This window comes from Artibeus jamaicensis, unplaced genomic scaffold (genome assembly GCF_021234435.1).
Source record: "Artibeus jamaicensis isolate MK-2021 breed Jamaican fruit bat unplaced genomic scaffold, CSHL_Jam_final contig_465, whole genome shotgun sequence".
NCBI lineage: Eukaryota > Metazoa > Chordata > Mammalia > Chiroptera > Phyllostomidae > Artibeus > Artibeus jamaicensis.
This window is the reverse complement of record NW_026521843.1, coordinates 29,480,600-29,497,225: the sequence shown is the minus strand read 5'-3', so window position 1 is coordinate 29,497,225 and position 16,626 is coordinate 29,480,600. Positions and strand designations below refer to the sequence as shown.

The 16,626-nt window shown below is 38.3% G+C and overlaps 1 protein-coding gene across 1 annotated transcript; it reads left to right on the top strand.

Annotated features, from left to right (window-relative positions):
* Window positions 1-1,573: 1,573 nt before the first annotated feature.
* CALM2 (calmodulin 2) lies at window positions 1,574-16,128 on the top strand. The gene is made up of 6 exons (XM_037161241.2): window positions 1,574-1,668; window positions 7,394-7,424; window positions 13,995-14,138; window positions 14,219-14,325; window positions 14,655-14,790; window positions 15,498-16,128. The coding sequence occupies exons 1-6, from the start codon at window positions 1,666-1,668 to the stop codon at window positions 15,524-15,526; spliced, it is 450 nt and encodes a 149-aa protein (XP_037017136.1). The 5' UTR covers window positions 1,574-1,665; the 3' UTR covers window positions 15,527-16,128.
* Window positions 16,129-16,626: the final 498 nt, after the last annotated feature.

Genomic DNA, 16,626 nt, shown 5'->3' with positions numbered 1-16,626 from the left:
CAAGCAAATTGGGCCCTTCTGGTGCTGATTCCCAGGTGGGTGATTTTGTGTACATTCTAGGATCCTGTGGGTCTTTCCAATGAACTCAACGCTCCTGTGAAACTGGGTGTCTCTCTTGGCACCTCAACCTTCACAGTTGTTTTCAATTGATGGTTTGAGGCTTTATTTTGAGGCGCTGGAGCCCTGGGTTGCATGGTCTGTCTCGCTCTCCAGTTTTGCCTGGTTTATCTGTGCACGAATATGGGGCCTACTAGTCCACCAGCTGCCTTGTGTGCTATGCCCCTTCACAATCAGAAGCCTTGCTGGGTGCACCAGCCACCACTTATGTTTTGCAGCAACCCCTCTCCGCTTGGTTGCCCAACTCCACCCCTCCTACTGGTCTGGATGACTGTGTCTACTTTAACTCCTTGGTTGTTGGAATTCCATACAGTTCAACTTTCTGTCGCTACTGGTTGTTTTTTTGTTTGTTTCTAAATTGTTCTTATTTTGATTGTGCAAGGAAGCACAGTGTGTCTACTTATGCCTCCATCTTGGCTGGAAGTCTCACAAATTCATTTTGAGGGGAAGGTATCATATAGTGATCACTTGCTTGGTACCTACCTTGTGCCAGTGCTTCAACATTTTATTCTAATCTTTATCTAATTCTAATTTTTACAATAATCTTTTGAGAGGTATTTTACAAATTGGGCTTAAAAATTAAATGACTCATTCAAGGTCATACGTATCTAAGGAAGTAGCCGGAACCCAATTATTCTGCAATATCAAGGGGCTATAGGTACTAATCCCACAGAACCTGTGATACTGAGTTTCGACTTTTTTACCTGGTAATTATCCCTGGCAAGACAGGCGAGGGGTAAATATAAATGGAAGACATTTTCAGATTGGTCAACTGAGGAGCTGCATTTGCCCTTACTCAGATTTTCACGAGTTTTGCGAGGGACTGAAATGTGAAATGTGTGGCCTCCAGGAGGCTGACACACAAAGCTGACAATTGGGTAGGGGGTTTCCTGTGGTCTTCCAGCTTCATTACGCATGGGCTTAAGGTGGTTTCCTCCACCCGTATTCAAAGGGTAGCAGTCTGCGTGTGTGACTGCGAGAGGGAAGGATGGGTGGGGGAAGGTTCTCCAGACAAGCGCAAGGGAACGGATTCTGCCTCCTGGCGCAGTTGCCAAGACAGCGCAGCTGGAGAAGCAACAGCAGAAGTCGCACCGAGTCCCCGTGGCGGCGGCGGCTGAGAGACCAAGTGACGCATTGCAGGTACAAACCAGCCAATCAGAGGCCGGTTTAACGAATATCTATACACGTCACTACGTCAGTGCTCCTCCGCGCCGCAAAGTAGCACCACTAAGGCTAGACTTCACCGGTTTTTTAACGGCTCGCTAGGGAAGGAAACACACTTACGTCATCTGCCCACTTTCGTTTATCCCTTGCATCGTCGATCAAATAACTGTGGGTGATAAAGGGGTGTCAAGAGGAGTGGAGGGTTGGGGGTTGGGGTGGCCGGGACTCGTTCGTGATGTTCCGTTATCTGACGTGCGGCGGAGGGATCTGGCGGGGGGAGGTGTTTATGAAGCGCTGGGGGCGGAGGGGGAGAATTAGTCCGAGTGGAGCAAGCAAGCTGAGTGGTTGTGTGGTCGCGTCTCGGAGACCGGTAGCACTAGCAGCATGGTGAGTGCGTCGCTAAGCTGCCGGCTCTTGGCCTGTCGGGGAAAGAGGCCGAAGCAGGTCGACCAAAGAATGGGAACTTGGCTTCCTTAAACCTTCCAGAAATGGTCTTTGCCAGCGGGATGGCGCGAAATAGGGTGGGGGGGCCCGCGGCTGTTGTGTCGCAGGTGTCCCCACTACCCCCATTCTCCTCGGAGAGGTGTCTCCTAGGGTGTTGAAGGCCAGGTGTCTCCCCCCCGAGTCCGCAAGTATCCTAGGGACTTGGCTGGGTGAGGATGGATCCCGGGCGGAGGCAGCCCAGCACATTAGGGAGGCCGGTGGGTGTCAGGGTGGGGGGAGCGGGAGCGCCAAAGCCTTTGGTCGGGCATCTCTAAAGGTCAGCCCCGGGGCCGGATTCAAAAGCCCAACGGACGGGTAGTCCGGGCGCCAGGAAGCGCCTTTGTCCGCTTGTGGCCGCCATGCGCCGAGGGGGCGGGAGGGAGCGCGCGAGACCCGGGCGAGCGCCAGCGCCGCCGTTTGCCTGCAGCCCCCGTTGCTGGGGGGGGAAGGGGGGGCGCGCGAGCGGGTGCAACGCACTGTGTGGGCCGAGCCCGCGGGGAGCGGCCGTGGGGCGGGGCGGCGGGCGCGGGGCCGGAGCCGCCGCCCGCTCGGCTCGCGCCCCAGCTGCTGCGCTGGCACCTGCAGGGCTGCGGAGGTTCCCTCGGCCGCGGCTCTGCGGGGCCGGCCAGTTGGGGATGGGTGGGGGAGGGTGGCCTCGAGAGCTTCCCCTCCCCCTCCAATGACGAGAAGGAAGCTCGGTGAATGCCGATCTCTCCCTTCCATCTGGGTCCTGGGGCCTTTTTCCACTATCCAGGCAGGACATTAAAAAAAAATTTTAAGTCCTTTTGTCGTTTGAGGAAATGAGCTTTGTGTGTGAATTAAGGCGGGTCTCGCAGTAAGCATCTTGTTAGATAAAACCATCGGCTCCGGCTCCAGTTAGGATCTGAAAGGCGTTTCCTATCTACTACCTAGGGAAAGAAAGCAAGCTGCTGGGTGACTGTTGCGGAAGTCCCTCTAAATTCTCATGTAACACCTGGAAGGATGCTTTTTTAAAGGGTCCACTGAGTATATACTGTTTTTGAGCAATCACGTGCACTCCTAATGTCAAAGAACCATGGCCACACACAGCATTTACCCTCTCCAGTCCCCTTGTAAATTGCTCGTATTTCTGTACAGAAGTTGCCAGATCATAAGGTGCAGTCCAATTCATTGGTACTATAATAGGTTGTCAAGGACTGTAGTGTGGTAGAATATTTTGGGGGCAGGGAATTAAAAAAATCATTTTCCTGTCACTTGAGACCAGAACTTTTTAATGTAAAAAAGAAAATCTAACGAGGGTGGTAATTTGCAATACTTATTTTGTGGTTCCTTCTGCCAAGTAATTACAGCGATGGGTGTGTCCAGGAGGTAAGGTGACATCTTAAACAAGAGTTGGAAGTCCTTGCCAACTGAAACCTCCAGCCTGTATGGGTGTGGGGAGAGGACTTCACCTTAGTTAAATTAGGGTTCATTTTAAGTTTGATGCATTCGTTCTATGTTGATATTTTTGTTTTCTGAATTTGAATGTGCTGGTTGAATTTACTCTCAGGTGAAAGTGTATTAGAGACATGTAATGTGAGTTCTAAATTGAGATGTAAATTTTTAAATGTTTTTAAATGAAGATTTTTTTTCAGTCGATTGACTAAAAATCTGAGATGGGATTTTTTCCTTGGTGATAGGTAGTTTATCTATGCTTTCGTGGTTCCTGCCCCAGTGATTAACTTTTGTAGTTTTTGCATCGTTGATGGCTGGAGGTTTTTTTGCTTTGTTTGCTAAATTGATGACCTGACAGTCATCGTTAATTATTTAGTTTGGAAATTGTCTTCAGGTAACTTCATAATAATAAGACTTGGAAATTTAAAGTTAGAACTCTATCAAATTTAAGAATAAAAAAGTTTATATGAAAGTGGATTAAGATTGCCCACATAGCTCTTGGGTTTACATGTAGTTGGTACATGCTCTTTGAAAGGGGAGTTGCTCTAAGAAGACTTGAAGAGGGGGGTTTTTAAATAAAAGATATGAAGAGGTAGAAAATTTGTCACTTGTCTACATTATTATTCCATCAAACTGCAAGGACATCTGTTTATGTTAGACTGATTAGACTGAGGAAATTCACTATTAAAATACAGGAAGTTCTAGATTAAGGTAGAATGATCAAATCAGGCCTTTGGTAAAGTTCCTAATTCTTACGAAGTAATTTGTTGGTTTTTCTTTTAGTCCAAGATGCTATATATAGTAAGTACTGTTTGTAGTTCCTGATACAATTACTGAACTAAGTTAGAGACTGCTTTTGATGTAGGTAAAACAAATACCTTGATTTCTGAAATTGTAGGAAAATTTTATGTATGAAGCCTATGTTGTATCTGTATGTAGGGCTTGGAAGAAAGGAACGAATGAAGGATAGAAATTTATGTTCCGTTTCAAGGCTATGGACTCACCCATTCAGATAAGAATTTTGGATGATTTGTGTACTACCATTCATTAGATAAGCTCCAAGAGTATTCCCCTGCTTTTGAATGCCGTTTAGGAAATATTTAATAGGTACCTAATACATTCACTTCAAGTCATCCATGCTTTAGATTAGTGTTTCTCAGTGTTTACAACTCACCTGAGGTTTTGAACCTCAGAGCGTACTAATACCTGGAAGATTTCTCTGGCATGACAAAAGCAGTAGGAAGAATGAAGTGAATTGTAGGAAAAAAGGGAGTGAGAACTAGTCATTTCTCTGGTGAATTATTCTTCACTATACTGAGACAAACACATGTTAATGAGCTTGAGTTGTCCCAAAAGTATAATTCTTCTAGGTAAGAAAATGTCACTCTCCATAGTCAGAGTAGCCAAATATATTTGATGTAGTTGGAAAAGGTATACAAGTTAAAGTGCTAGGGAGTATTGTGTTTCTGCTTTTAGTAGGCAGGCTTTGATCTGATTATTGCTGGTATAGTTTATTATAAAACCTTGAACTCTGGATTAGTAGTAAATACGAGAAATTTTTCTAAGATTCTCAAAACACTCCAAGCAAAAATCATACAGTGCTTTTTAGGTTATGTGAGTGTCTTAGGCTCCCATGTGCTTAGTTTATTCCTTGAAGCTCACTTGTGACTTTTTCTAAGATTTGCATTTGCATGGAGGTGAGGAGCTGGGCAAGATGGTATGAGGCCATTAAAATTGGTCATTACTAAGCAAAATTGAAAATTTTTTGTTTTCTTTTATAGCCTTGTTTCTTCTTAAGGCCTTCTCAGCTTTCATATAAATGAGCTTTCCCCAAATTTTCCCCCTACCATGTTTGGAGAACAAGCCCAGTGTCTCCCTTTCTGCATATAGCCCATCAATCCTTCAGCTTTTACACATGCTGCAGTTGCCTTCCGCATCTGTCCCTGGGCTGTAACTGGTGATTTCATTTTGTGAAAATATATTTTCTTAGCTTAAAGTTAATGTGAAACACGGTAGGTTTGTTGTAAAGGGCTTGATAATGCCATGTGTGTTTACCTTCTCTGTGGAAGTTGAACTAGTCAGGTTAATAATTAACATTGTAGGTTCTTTGATTAGTACATTTATATAAAATAATTATCACTGAGTTCTTTGGGCTAGCCCTTTACATAGCTTCTCATTTACTCTCTTCTGATATCCCTGTAAGGTCGGTATTGTGTTACAGCTGAACTTGACTATGAGAGGTTGAGTAACATGGCCAAGGTCACACAGCTATTAAGTTGCAGAGCTAGTTTTAAGGTACTACATGCTGTTTCCTACAGTGTACCATGTTGCCTTTCCTTCAGAAATGATAGCAATCTTGTAAAATGAAATCATACTAGAAGTAAATCCTCTATATAGCAAAGTATAACTGAGTGGATTTACTGGGCTTATTGCTAGGGAAAACAATGTGTGGCTGATTTCATACCAAATACTTACTGGAGGTAATTTTTTATTTTATAAACTTCTGCATTTGAACTTAAATTACTGGCTCTTAAGTTTTAAGTTATCAGGCTTTTGGCTTTTTCTTTCCTTTTTAATTTTTTAAATAGAAACAAGTTCATTTTGAATTGAGGTCAAATCAGAACTGTTGAGCAGGGAAAGAAACTTCTGTTTTTTGTTTCTTACATTTTCTCATGCTGTCTCCTAGAGAATGTGATGCTGTTCCACATTAAGGTGTTATCCTTTCCAGGGGTGTGTTCATTTAAAAAGAATGAAACTAGGCAGTGTTTATTCATTTCATACCAAAAAATGAAGATTAATCATAGTGTGGTTGATTTCATGTGTATTAGAGAGGAGACTTATTTCTCATCATTGCCCTATGCAGAACCACATATGCAGTTGCTTAATGGGTAGTGTATACTCATAAGCTGTGAAATGTGCAAAGATGAAGGATACAGGAAGAACAAGAGTCTTGATACTTTGCATATATCTTCATATATTATGGTGCTCTGAATTATGAACTTAGAGGCATTGGATATGTCTAACACCTTAGTCTTTAATACTGACTGGGCTAGTTAACTAATTTTGTATTCCCACTTTCTGAAATTTAATCCGAGCCCCCTTTCTCCATTTGTTAGGTAGGAGATAATAATACCACTATAGGGATAGTGTGAAGACTGAATAAGAAGAACATATAAAGGGTTTTGGCAGGTACCTGAACATATTTTTTTTTTAAGCAAAACCCAGTAACTTTTCCTTGTCTAAAGACATCATAAACCTTAGGCTCATTTTGGGATTTCAAAAGTCAAGAGAAAAAGGGTGGATGGATTTACTTAACATTTGGTAAATAATGTAGTTTAAATGTTCAGAACCCTGAATTCTCTGCATTTGCCTAGCAGGTGAGAAGAAGTAAAAACTGGTAGCTTTCACGTTTGCCTTGTCCAAGAGAGCATGGATTTTAATCTTTTTAATGAAGTTTTGCTTATTTTGAGGTTTGGAACATTGCCTTTATGTCCAAATGATGTGTTGAACCACTTACGGGGCAATTTTGAATATAGTCCTTGGGCATTATTTTTTGTTCAATGGAGATTTCTGGTAATAATGATTTATGTCTACTAGGTGAAGTGAGCTTGCTTAAGTTTAGGTATGCCAATTTTGCAAAAAGGAAACAATACATCTATTGGATTCTGTCTTTGCTTTAGAATGAAAACTCCAATTAAACTTTTTAGTACACCAGGTTTGCTTTTATGTTTTTTGTAAAATTTAGACTTTCAAGCATATTCTGAAATATTTTATCTTAAACTTGGGGTCAAGACAGCTTAGCTTTGATGGTAAATTAGATGTATGCATTTTCTGCCCAACCTATATGCTTGTTACTGGTACTAAGGAATGTCGAACTAAATGAAGTTTATGGTATATGCTGGACCTTGAAAGTTTTGCTTATTTATATATTAAGATTTTGTTTCTTTTTAGAGGGAGGGTAAGGGATAGGGCGACACATCCATCGGTTGCCTCTCACACCCTTCCCCAACCAGTGTGACCTGGCCCTGCAACCCAGGCATGCGTCCTGACCAGGAATCAACCCAGAGGCCTTTCCTTTGGTTCTTTGGGACCTGTGCAACCCACTGAGCCACACCAGTCAGGGCTGAACCTTGCAAGTTTAAAGATTTGTTTTTGTAACTGCTAATCTACATGGTCTCCAGTCACTTACCTGCTTATCTCTTTGATCTCTTTGTAGGCTGACCAGCTGACTGAAGAGCAGATTGCAGGTGAGGAATGCATTGCCTGACTGTACCCATTGGCTTTTATTGTCAATTGAATAGCCAATCTCAAAATAAATACTTGTATGAAAGAATTGACTTTGTTCTGTGTAGGAGACTATAGCACATGGGTTTAATATACTATTGTATTTGAATGTGTTTTGGCAAGTGAGATGGTAAACTTGCCTGAAAAAGATGTGTAGGGCTAACTGTAACTGACGACATGTTTCTAGGCTGTGTGGATATATTTTGTAGCCTAGTGCTGGTCTTTGGTTTTTTTCTTTTGTCATTGTTGTTGAAGATTATCTTACTCTAAAACATGAATTCTGGGCAGTTTTAACACTGCAACTCCAAATCAGTCTCTAAAAAATGAGGACCAAGTAATGTTACTAGTAAGTAACTCGAAATGTAGAATCAGAATATGAATGTTGAATTTACCCCAGTTTAAATTGCATCTATAGTCAGGGAATAACCATTTCTCCAATGAAACACCTAGATCCAAAAAGTTAGCATTTTATTTTACACTTGTAATTGTGTCTCACAAAGCAGTGGCAACTATTTGAAACAAGCTTCTTGAATCTAGTCTCCTTTGGTTTGCTATGGAAATACATGAACTTGTTACTTAAAATCTGAAGTCATGTTGTCTATGCCATACCAGTAAACATACTTTTGATTTTATTATTATACTTCGAACCATCTGGTTAACATCAAAATGTTGAAGAAAGTTGCTTAAAGGTGTCTTTTTTTTTTAATGCACTATTGAAACTATTGAAGTGTCTTTTGAACTATTCCTCTCCTTACAGTAGGGGCTTGTTAACACAAGCATCAAAGCAAGCAGTTTTAACTGCCACAATTTTCATAGTAGGCAGGGATTAAAAGTACCCCAAATATAAAAGCTTTTCTTAAAAGATTTTTTATATATAAGACATTTTCTTTTTAGGCTTTATATATTTTTAGAGAGGGAGGGAGAATGAGAAGGAAAGAAATACCAGTGTGTGAGAGAAACATCAGTTGGTTGCCTCTTGCACACTCCCATTTGGCGACCTGGCCTGCAACCCAGGCACGTGTGGACCAGGAATCCAGTGGACAACTTTTTGGTGTGTGGGACAGTGCCCAACTCACAGAGCCATACCAGTCAGGGCTAATGCTTTTTTCTAATGTTAGAGAAAATTGTGAGTTATCCAGATAGGACTTAGCTATGTAGCCCATTTAAAGTCAGTCTTTCCCAGTCCCCCATAAACACAAATTTGGAGGAGCCAGAAATCACTAATTTCCTCAAATATTTATTACAAATATCATTTGGAACGACTATATAAAGTAGAAAGCTATTAGCATTAAGGACCAAGAGTAAGCAGATTTTATTTTTACTGTATGAATTTTATTTAACCTGGGATTTGCTTTATAGGTTTGGTAAATTGCATGCTTGAGTGTGTTAGTGATCAAGCAGAGCTTCAGAAATGATTTCTTTGTTGATTTATACCAGGGATGTCAAACTCATTTTCACAGGGGGCCACATCAGCCTCGTGGTTGCCTTCAATGGGCCAAATGTAACTTTAGGCCTGTATAAATGTGACCACTTAACAGTTAAGGGAGAGCTCTGGGCTGTCACCAAGTAGAAACAAGGTGGAGGGCCGGATTCAGCCTGCAGGCCTTGTGTTTGCCACCGGTGGTTTATACTACTGTTAAATGTATCAATTAAATGGAAAGTTATTTCAAAGTAGTTTTTTATATATCCTTCAGCAACTGACCTGGGCTATCTAATATTTTTAGTCTTAAACTTTTTTTTAAATTTTATTTTTAGAGGGGATGGGAGGGAGAAAGAGGTGGAGAAACACTGATCTGTTGCCTCCAGTGCACACCCCAACTGCGGACCGGGCCAGCAATCTTTCACTTTGCAGTGTGACACCCAACCAGCTGAGCCACACTGGTCAGGGCTCTAATCTTAAACTCTTACCTTAATACATCTGGCCTTCCTCTCAGCCTTTCATTTCTTGGTATTCCCAGTTGTTTACTGGCACATAGCACAAAATGTTCACTTTAAGGGAGAACATGTATCACTCAGGGTGCTTGTCACATAGTTGATGCTTATTGTTGCCTTTCCAAATACACATGCTTCTTTTTTAAAAAAAGTTTATGTCTGAAATATGAGGATCAGCCTTCAGTGACTGGTACAGCATTATTATCAAAAATAGTTGTAGTTATTTGAACATTGTCTTCAAGGTAAATTCTGTCATTTAATAAACTTCCATCATACAATTAAACTTCCATCATACAATTAAATTTCAAGTGGTGTAGTGGTAAGGGAAAAATCTATTGTCAATTCTCTCTCTAACCTTGCCTTTTCCTAGGCTTTTAAAGATGTTCCTTGGACCCCAGGTCTTTAGTGAACTTTTAGGTTAAAGGAACCAAAGCTTTAAATGCTACTTAAATTTAAAAAAAAACCTGTGAGATTAGGGGCTTTTTTTTTTTTCTTGTATTCCCAGTGCCTCCCACATAGTAAGGACTGAATAAATATTTCTTGAATAATAAATTTTATTTTCAAAGAGGAGGATGACACAAAAAATGTTCTAGAACACTACCTACCCTAAGAATTAATTGTTCCTGCTTCCAAATTCCTTCCTGAATTTGATGTTTCAGTGTCCACCTTTGAGGTAAACATAAATTTTGTCTTTATCTGGTGAATCGTAATCACTGGTGACCAGTAGCATACTAGTGCCTAAGACTTGCTAAATGGTAACAAGTTTCATATACATAATGCAACATTGAATATTAAATATTAAGGTATATTTTAAGCTATTTATCTGTATGGTAGTCATTATTACAGATTTGTTTAGAAATTTTAATAGCAAATAACTTGGTCTGGAAGAAAAGCATGCTGTTCTTTAGGTAGAGTTAATAGCATTGTTTTACATTACCTGGTCTTAAAGAACAACCCAGGACAGTCTAGTGTGATATCACTAACTTGTTGATTTTGACTCTGCCATGATTTCAGTAATTGTTGACATGTAGAGGACAATTTTTTAAAAATGTACAAGAATGTTTTTAAGGAAATTAACTGTACTCAGTTTATAGCAACAATTCATAGTGCCAAAAAATATCTATTACATGACCTGTAAAGGGATTCAGTTTGGCTTTCTAAATACATAGAAGTTAGTAAACGGGCATTTGATTTTTCTTTTGTTGTAACTGTTTCATGACGAGCTATTAATAAAATTATATATTTATGTAGTATAAATAATCAGAAAAGGGTCCTGGGGTTGCAGATAAACAAATTGAGTAATAGTGTGACTTTGCTGAAAGTTTCAATTTAGTCACAACTACAATGAATTTGGAGGAGGTCCTATCAATTTGTCAAAGATAGCTTGTCCTGTGTGACGTTCAGGGCCTATTGTTTTCTTACTTTGTATTTAGGTTTTGACTCCTGGGTTTACATTTGAAATCATCCTTGGGAATTGCTGGTTAGACATGTTCCTGCACATGAAGATTATACTAGTTTGAAAGTACAGGTGGTAAGCTCTAGTAAAGGCAGGTGAATTTAAATTGTATTTTTGAGTTTATTCTTTCAAAGAATTTTTACAGGTATTTCTGGCTCTGTAGTGTAAAAATACAAATATTGTATTTGTATTTTTGACCTTCAAAATACTTTTTTCCCCCCTTTCATATCCATGCAACTGCATTGTTACAGCATAGGTAAAATTTTATTTTCACTTTTTACAGCATTTTAAGCGTTTTTAGATGTTAAAACATTGAAACTTAGAACACATATAAGTTAACATCATGCATCTTCTAGAATTTGGCTTTAAAGTAAATCATATAGTAAAACGATAATAACTGGTTACATATTCAGAATTTTGAACATAATGGTGGTGTTAAATGATGCTTGTAGCTTAGCATTACAGCAGAGAATATAATGTAAACAAGTACAACTCTGACTACTGTTCATTTTCTTGTAGCCTAAGTTATTAGATGATACATGCTATGTGCTCAAACCCTAATGGTTTGTATATTTTTAGACAATATTTCTACATCACGTTTTTTTTTTTAATTTAAGATGGAAATCTTTTTGACAAATTCTGTTTTTGTGGGATTTATTTATTTTTGTCATTGGATTGATCTAGATTAGCTTTGATACTGTTTCTGGTATCAGATGAGTTCCTCTGAAAACAAGTATGTTTAAACAGAATGGAATTGTGTTACTATTGAATGTAGAGCAAACTACAACTATTCAGTAATATCTGATCTAGAAACTAAGCAATACAAAGATTTTAAGCAGAAGAAAGGAACACGGTAATCCAAAAAGGTAAATAAGGACCCACATAGTTGTGAGGGTAATTTTATATAAAGAACCCAGGTTGCAGGCTATCATAATTGTCCAGGCAAAAGGTGATGGGGCCATAAACCAAATTATTGGTTGTAATGATGAAAAAGAATCCAGTAGTATTTAAATACCAGAGTTCTACAGGACTTGTTGATGGATTTTTAGGAGGAAAGAGTTTAAATGGCTTTTGCTTGTGTTCCTAGGGGAGCGTAGAATTCACTTTTCTGTCTTGCTGGAGGTCAGCCAGGGAAGATGACTGTCCTGTAGGAAGTCAGGAATAAAGGGTAATATATTATAGAGAAAGATGAGTATACTAAGATAAGAAATCTTTGTTATAAGTGGTCATAGATGGAATGGCCAAGGAGAGGAGAAAGAATAACAAAGTTGATCATATCTACTTGTAAGAGAGACAAATAGGAACCAAGAGCCTTTGGCATTGTTAAGGTGAGATGTAAACTAAAGTAATACTATGGAGGCCAAGAGAAGTTTGAGGGGGGTTTTAGTGTAGTTTGGATACTGCAGTAAAATGAGATCATCTTTTTCTTAACATTCATTAAGTATTTACTTGCCATAGTTCTGAGTGCTTATTAACATGTAATGATTAAATTCTTAAAATTAGAAAGTTGGTACAGTTATTATCCCTGTTTAACAAAAATGAGCACCCTGAGGCAGAAAAGTTTTAGGAACTTAATTTGCCTGAGGTTACATTTCTGGTCAGTAGCAGAGTTGGGATTTTTAACTCCAGCAGTTTTGAGTACCAAAGGCTGGTTTGAGTGCTGTGCTTTATGGCCTCACATACTGAAACATACTGGATTGGGCAGCTAGATCGTTCTTGGTGAACATAGCATTTTCAGCTGATGAGCTGGAGCCAGAGGCAATTTTAATTGTCAAGTACAACTCTGACTACTGTTCATTTTCTTGTAGCCTAAGTTATTAGATGATAGATGCTATGTGCTCAAACCCTAATGGTTTGGATAGAGAAGAAATGGAGTACTTCATTCAATGGAGTATCGGTGCCTTCCAGAATTTGGCACTTAAAAGAAAATATAACTAGGTTTGAGTTTACTTTCAGGCTAAGAGGCATAAGGTAATTAAATAAGTTAATGGCAAAATTAGTAGAAGAATGATGGAGTCCAGGGAAGAGATTATGAGAAATGAAACTGGGAGGTATCTGAAATGGAGCAAGGATAGACAGGCAGGGCATAGGATAGACTTGGAGGGGGCCCACCATTTCTTAAACATGTATCAGGTACATAATTTCAAGTGTTCTAGATATGTTGGGAGAGCTTATGTATGGCCTCTTGAACTTTGGAACTGCTTTTGTATTTGCTTGCTTGTAGGGCCTAATACTTGGAAAGTACTAGGTTTTCTCACTTATTGACCTTGAACTCTGCCAGATTTAATCTCTGCTTTAGTTTCTCTGTCTATAAAATAAATGGTAAAGCTAGGTATTGTGAACTGTCTCTCCAACAGTGCTACATGTAATCTAGTGGTGAAATAAAAACAACATAATCTTGTAAAAAGATCTTAGGCATTAATATATTTAACTCTGTTGCAAGTTTGGGGGTTTTATAATCTAAAGAAAGATCTAAAATTATCACTGTTCTCAGTAATACAGCTAAAACTGGCCATTCATATGTTTGATCATCCACCCCATTGTTAACATTGGTATAGGTTATTTGGTGCTAGTCTCTTCTGTCTTCCAGAAAAGAAAACTAGCCTACTGGCATATTGTTCTGAAGTTTAAAATTTCTGGTTTTTAATTTAGTATTTGACAAAATTTTAATTTGTTGATGAATTTGCTAAACACAATATAAATAGTATACAATTTATACAATATAAATAGTATAGTTGCTCTCTAGAAATGTATTTGGGACCAATAGTCTTATTTTTTGGTTCTGAGTGAGGGTTAGATCTATAATTTTGAGTTATGTTCCCAGAACAGCTGTAACAGAAAATGGAGAGGCCAGTCATATGGGGTTTTGATTCCTTTCTTCTTTAAACTCAGAATAATAATGGTCTAGACATTTTAGTTTCTTGTAAGATTTTAGATGAAAAAACTCCCTGGTAGAGCATATATTGGTATGATCAGCTAAAGATGCTTGAAATGCCTCCAAGGCTTTCTCATTTGATCTTTCAGAAATCCAAATTCCTTTTTAGGAATTTCATATCTTAGAGCCCTTTATATCTATCTGCAAGAGTTGATTAATTTCACTTAGGAGATTAACCTGTATATTATTTGGATTGTGGTCTCTCAACAGAATTCAAAGAAGCTTTTTCACTATTTGACAAGGATGGTGATGGGACTATTACAACAAAGGAATTGGGAACTGTAATGAGGTCTCTTGGGCAGAATCCTACAGAAGCAGAGTTACAGGACATGATTAATGAAGTAGATGCTGATGGTGAGTCTTTTTAATTTGGGGGAAAGTTGAAGTGACTATTAAATTCTGTTGTAATGTTGCAACTAAACAAACCATTTCAGGTAACGGCACAATTGACTTCCCGGAATTTCTGACAATGATGGCAAGAAAAATGAAAGACACAGACAGTGAAGAAGAAATTAGAGAAGCATTCCGTGTGTTTGATAAGGTAGGGTTTCAAGGGCTGAGTTTCTTAAATTTTAATTTGAGGATGAAATGAAGGTACACATTCAGCATAAGCTTTTTTCTAGTAACTTGTATATTAATGTTGTGGCAAAGGGGTGGTACCGCTTGACTTTGGAGCTAAGAAATAGTGATTTTTGATATAAGATACCCTACTTGGCTATCCTGTGTTGATGTTTAGTTTATAGGTCAATTATTTGTAGGTGCTCTTTAATTTGTATGGATTTCTAAAGTTTGTTTTTCTCCCTAATGTGAAGTTCAGTAAACTTATTAAACTACCATTTCAACTAGACATTTTACTGACTTTTTTCCTAGGATGGCAATGGCTACATTAGTGCAGCAGAGCTTCGCCATGTGATGACAAACCTTGGAGAGAAGTTAACAGATGAAGAGGTTGATGAAATGATCAGGGAAGCAGATATTGATGGAGATGGTCAAGTAAACTATGAAGGTAAGTCTGTCACTCTCACCACCTCATTTTATGCTTTAGAAGTACTTGTTAGGTATCTGATAGGTCAAAATTAGTAGCTCCCTCACCCCATGAAGATGCCAGAACAGTATATTTTCTAACCTTTTGCTATTTAGAATGTTGTATATAGACTAGGAAACATCCCTGTCACCTGAGAACATTTTAGAACTATTATCAGGTCCTACCTGTATACCTAGGAACTGCATTTAACAGGATTTCTAATGGGTGATTTTATATGCATTAAAGTTTGAGAAGTACTATATTCTGAACTGCCTAAAACAATTTTTGTATAATATTTGTGAGACAGTTTGACAGCTTCAGACTTTAATTTCAAGATCCTCAAAATGAAATTAAGGTAATTTTCTTCATTGAATTCCCTTCCTTAGATTTAGTCTACAACTCTTTACATGTGCTTCAGATTCAAAAGTATCATTTGTAATACTAAACTAAGAGCAAGAATGCTTGTTATTTACAATAGCTATCTAAAGCATTAATTGGGTTTATTTGTTATTTTAGTTTATGAAGTTCCAGCCTTGGCAGTAAGCTAAGGTACTTTCTCTTCGTACTTTATAATTTTGAGGAAAGAAAGGGGAATAGAGATTGCTCAATGTTTGAGTAAATGTGATTGGTTTTGTCAAGTCTTTTGCCATTGACTGACTCCATTTTTTTGTGTATTTTTTCTTTTTCAGAGTTTGTACAAATGATGACAGCAAAGTGAAGACATTGTACAGAATGTGTTAAATTTCTTGTACAAAATTGTTTATTTGCCTTTTCTTTGTTTGTAACTTATCTGTAAAAGGTTTCCCCTACTGTCAAAAAATATGCATGTATAGTAATTAGGACTTCATTCCTCCATGTTTTCTTCCCTTATTGTCATTGTCCCGAAACCTTATTTTAGAAAATTGATCAAGTAACATGTTGCATGTGGCTTACTCTGGATATATCTAAGCCCTTCTGCACATCTAAACTTAAGAGGAGTTGGTCCAATGAGGGAACATCTGGGTTATGCCTTTTTTTAGTAGTTTTCTTTAGGAACTGTCAGCATGTTGTTGTTGCAGTGTGGAGTTGTAACTCTGCGTGGACTATGGACAGTCAACAATATGTACTTAAAGTTGCACTATTGCAAAACGGGTGTATTATCCAGGTACTCGTACACTATTTTTTTGTACTGCTGGTCCTGTACCAGAAACATTTTCTTTTATTGTTACTTGCTTTTTAAACTTTGTTTAGCCACTTAAAGAAAATCTGCTTACGGCACAATTTGCCTCAAATCCATTCCAAGTTGTATATTTGTTTTCCAATAAAAAAAATTTTACCCAACTGTTGCTTTGAATCTGAGTCACTTGAGGTCAAATAATTTTGAGTCAAATGTGCAGGTGGTTGGTTGGTGTAATTTAGATAAGTTTATTTTTTTGAGTAGTCAGGATTGTGTTTGGTTTTTAAATTATGATACCTCCTTCGAAGAGTTCAAATTAAAAATTTTATGTAAATGTGAAAGATTTTTATTTAATCTTTTTATGAAAGATTAAAAATCTTATGTAAATGTGCCTAGCATGGGAACTGGCATAAGGCAGATGTTTTAATGTTTCATACCTTTTAAATATATTTTTTAACTTTGTGTCCATATTGACTTCAGCCATACAATGATATTTTTCAATGTATGAAAAATACAGTAATCTAAATCTAGGGAGGGGAAGGGTTATTATGTTTAACCTCTTTTTCCTAATGTTTTACTTATTGTGCTTTTTTAATTCTTCCACAAGGCAAAGGAGACTTACTTCAGTTGTGCCTGCCTGTCTGCAATACATTTTACAAAAA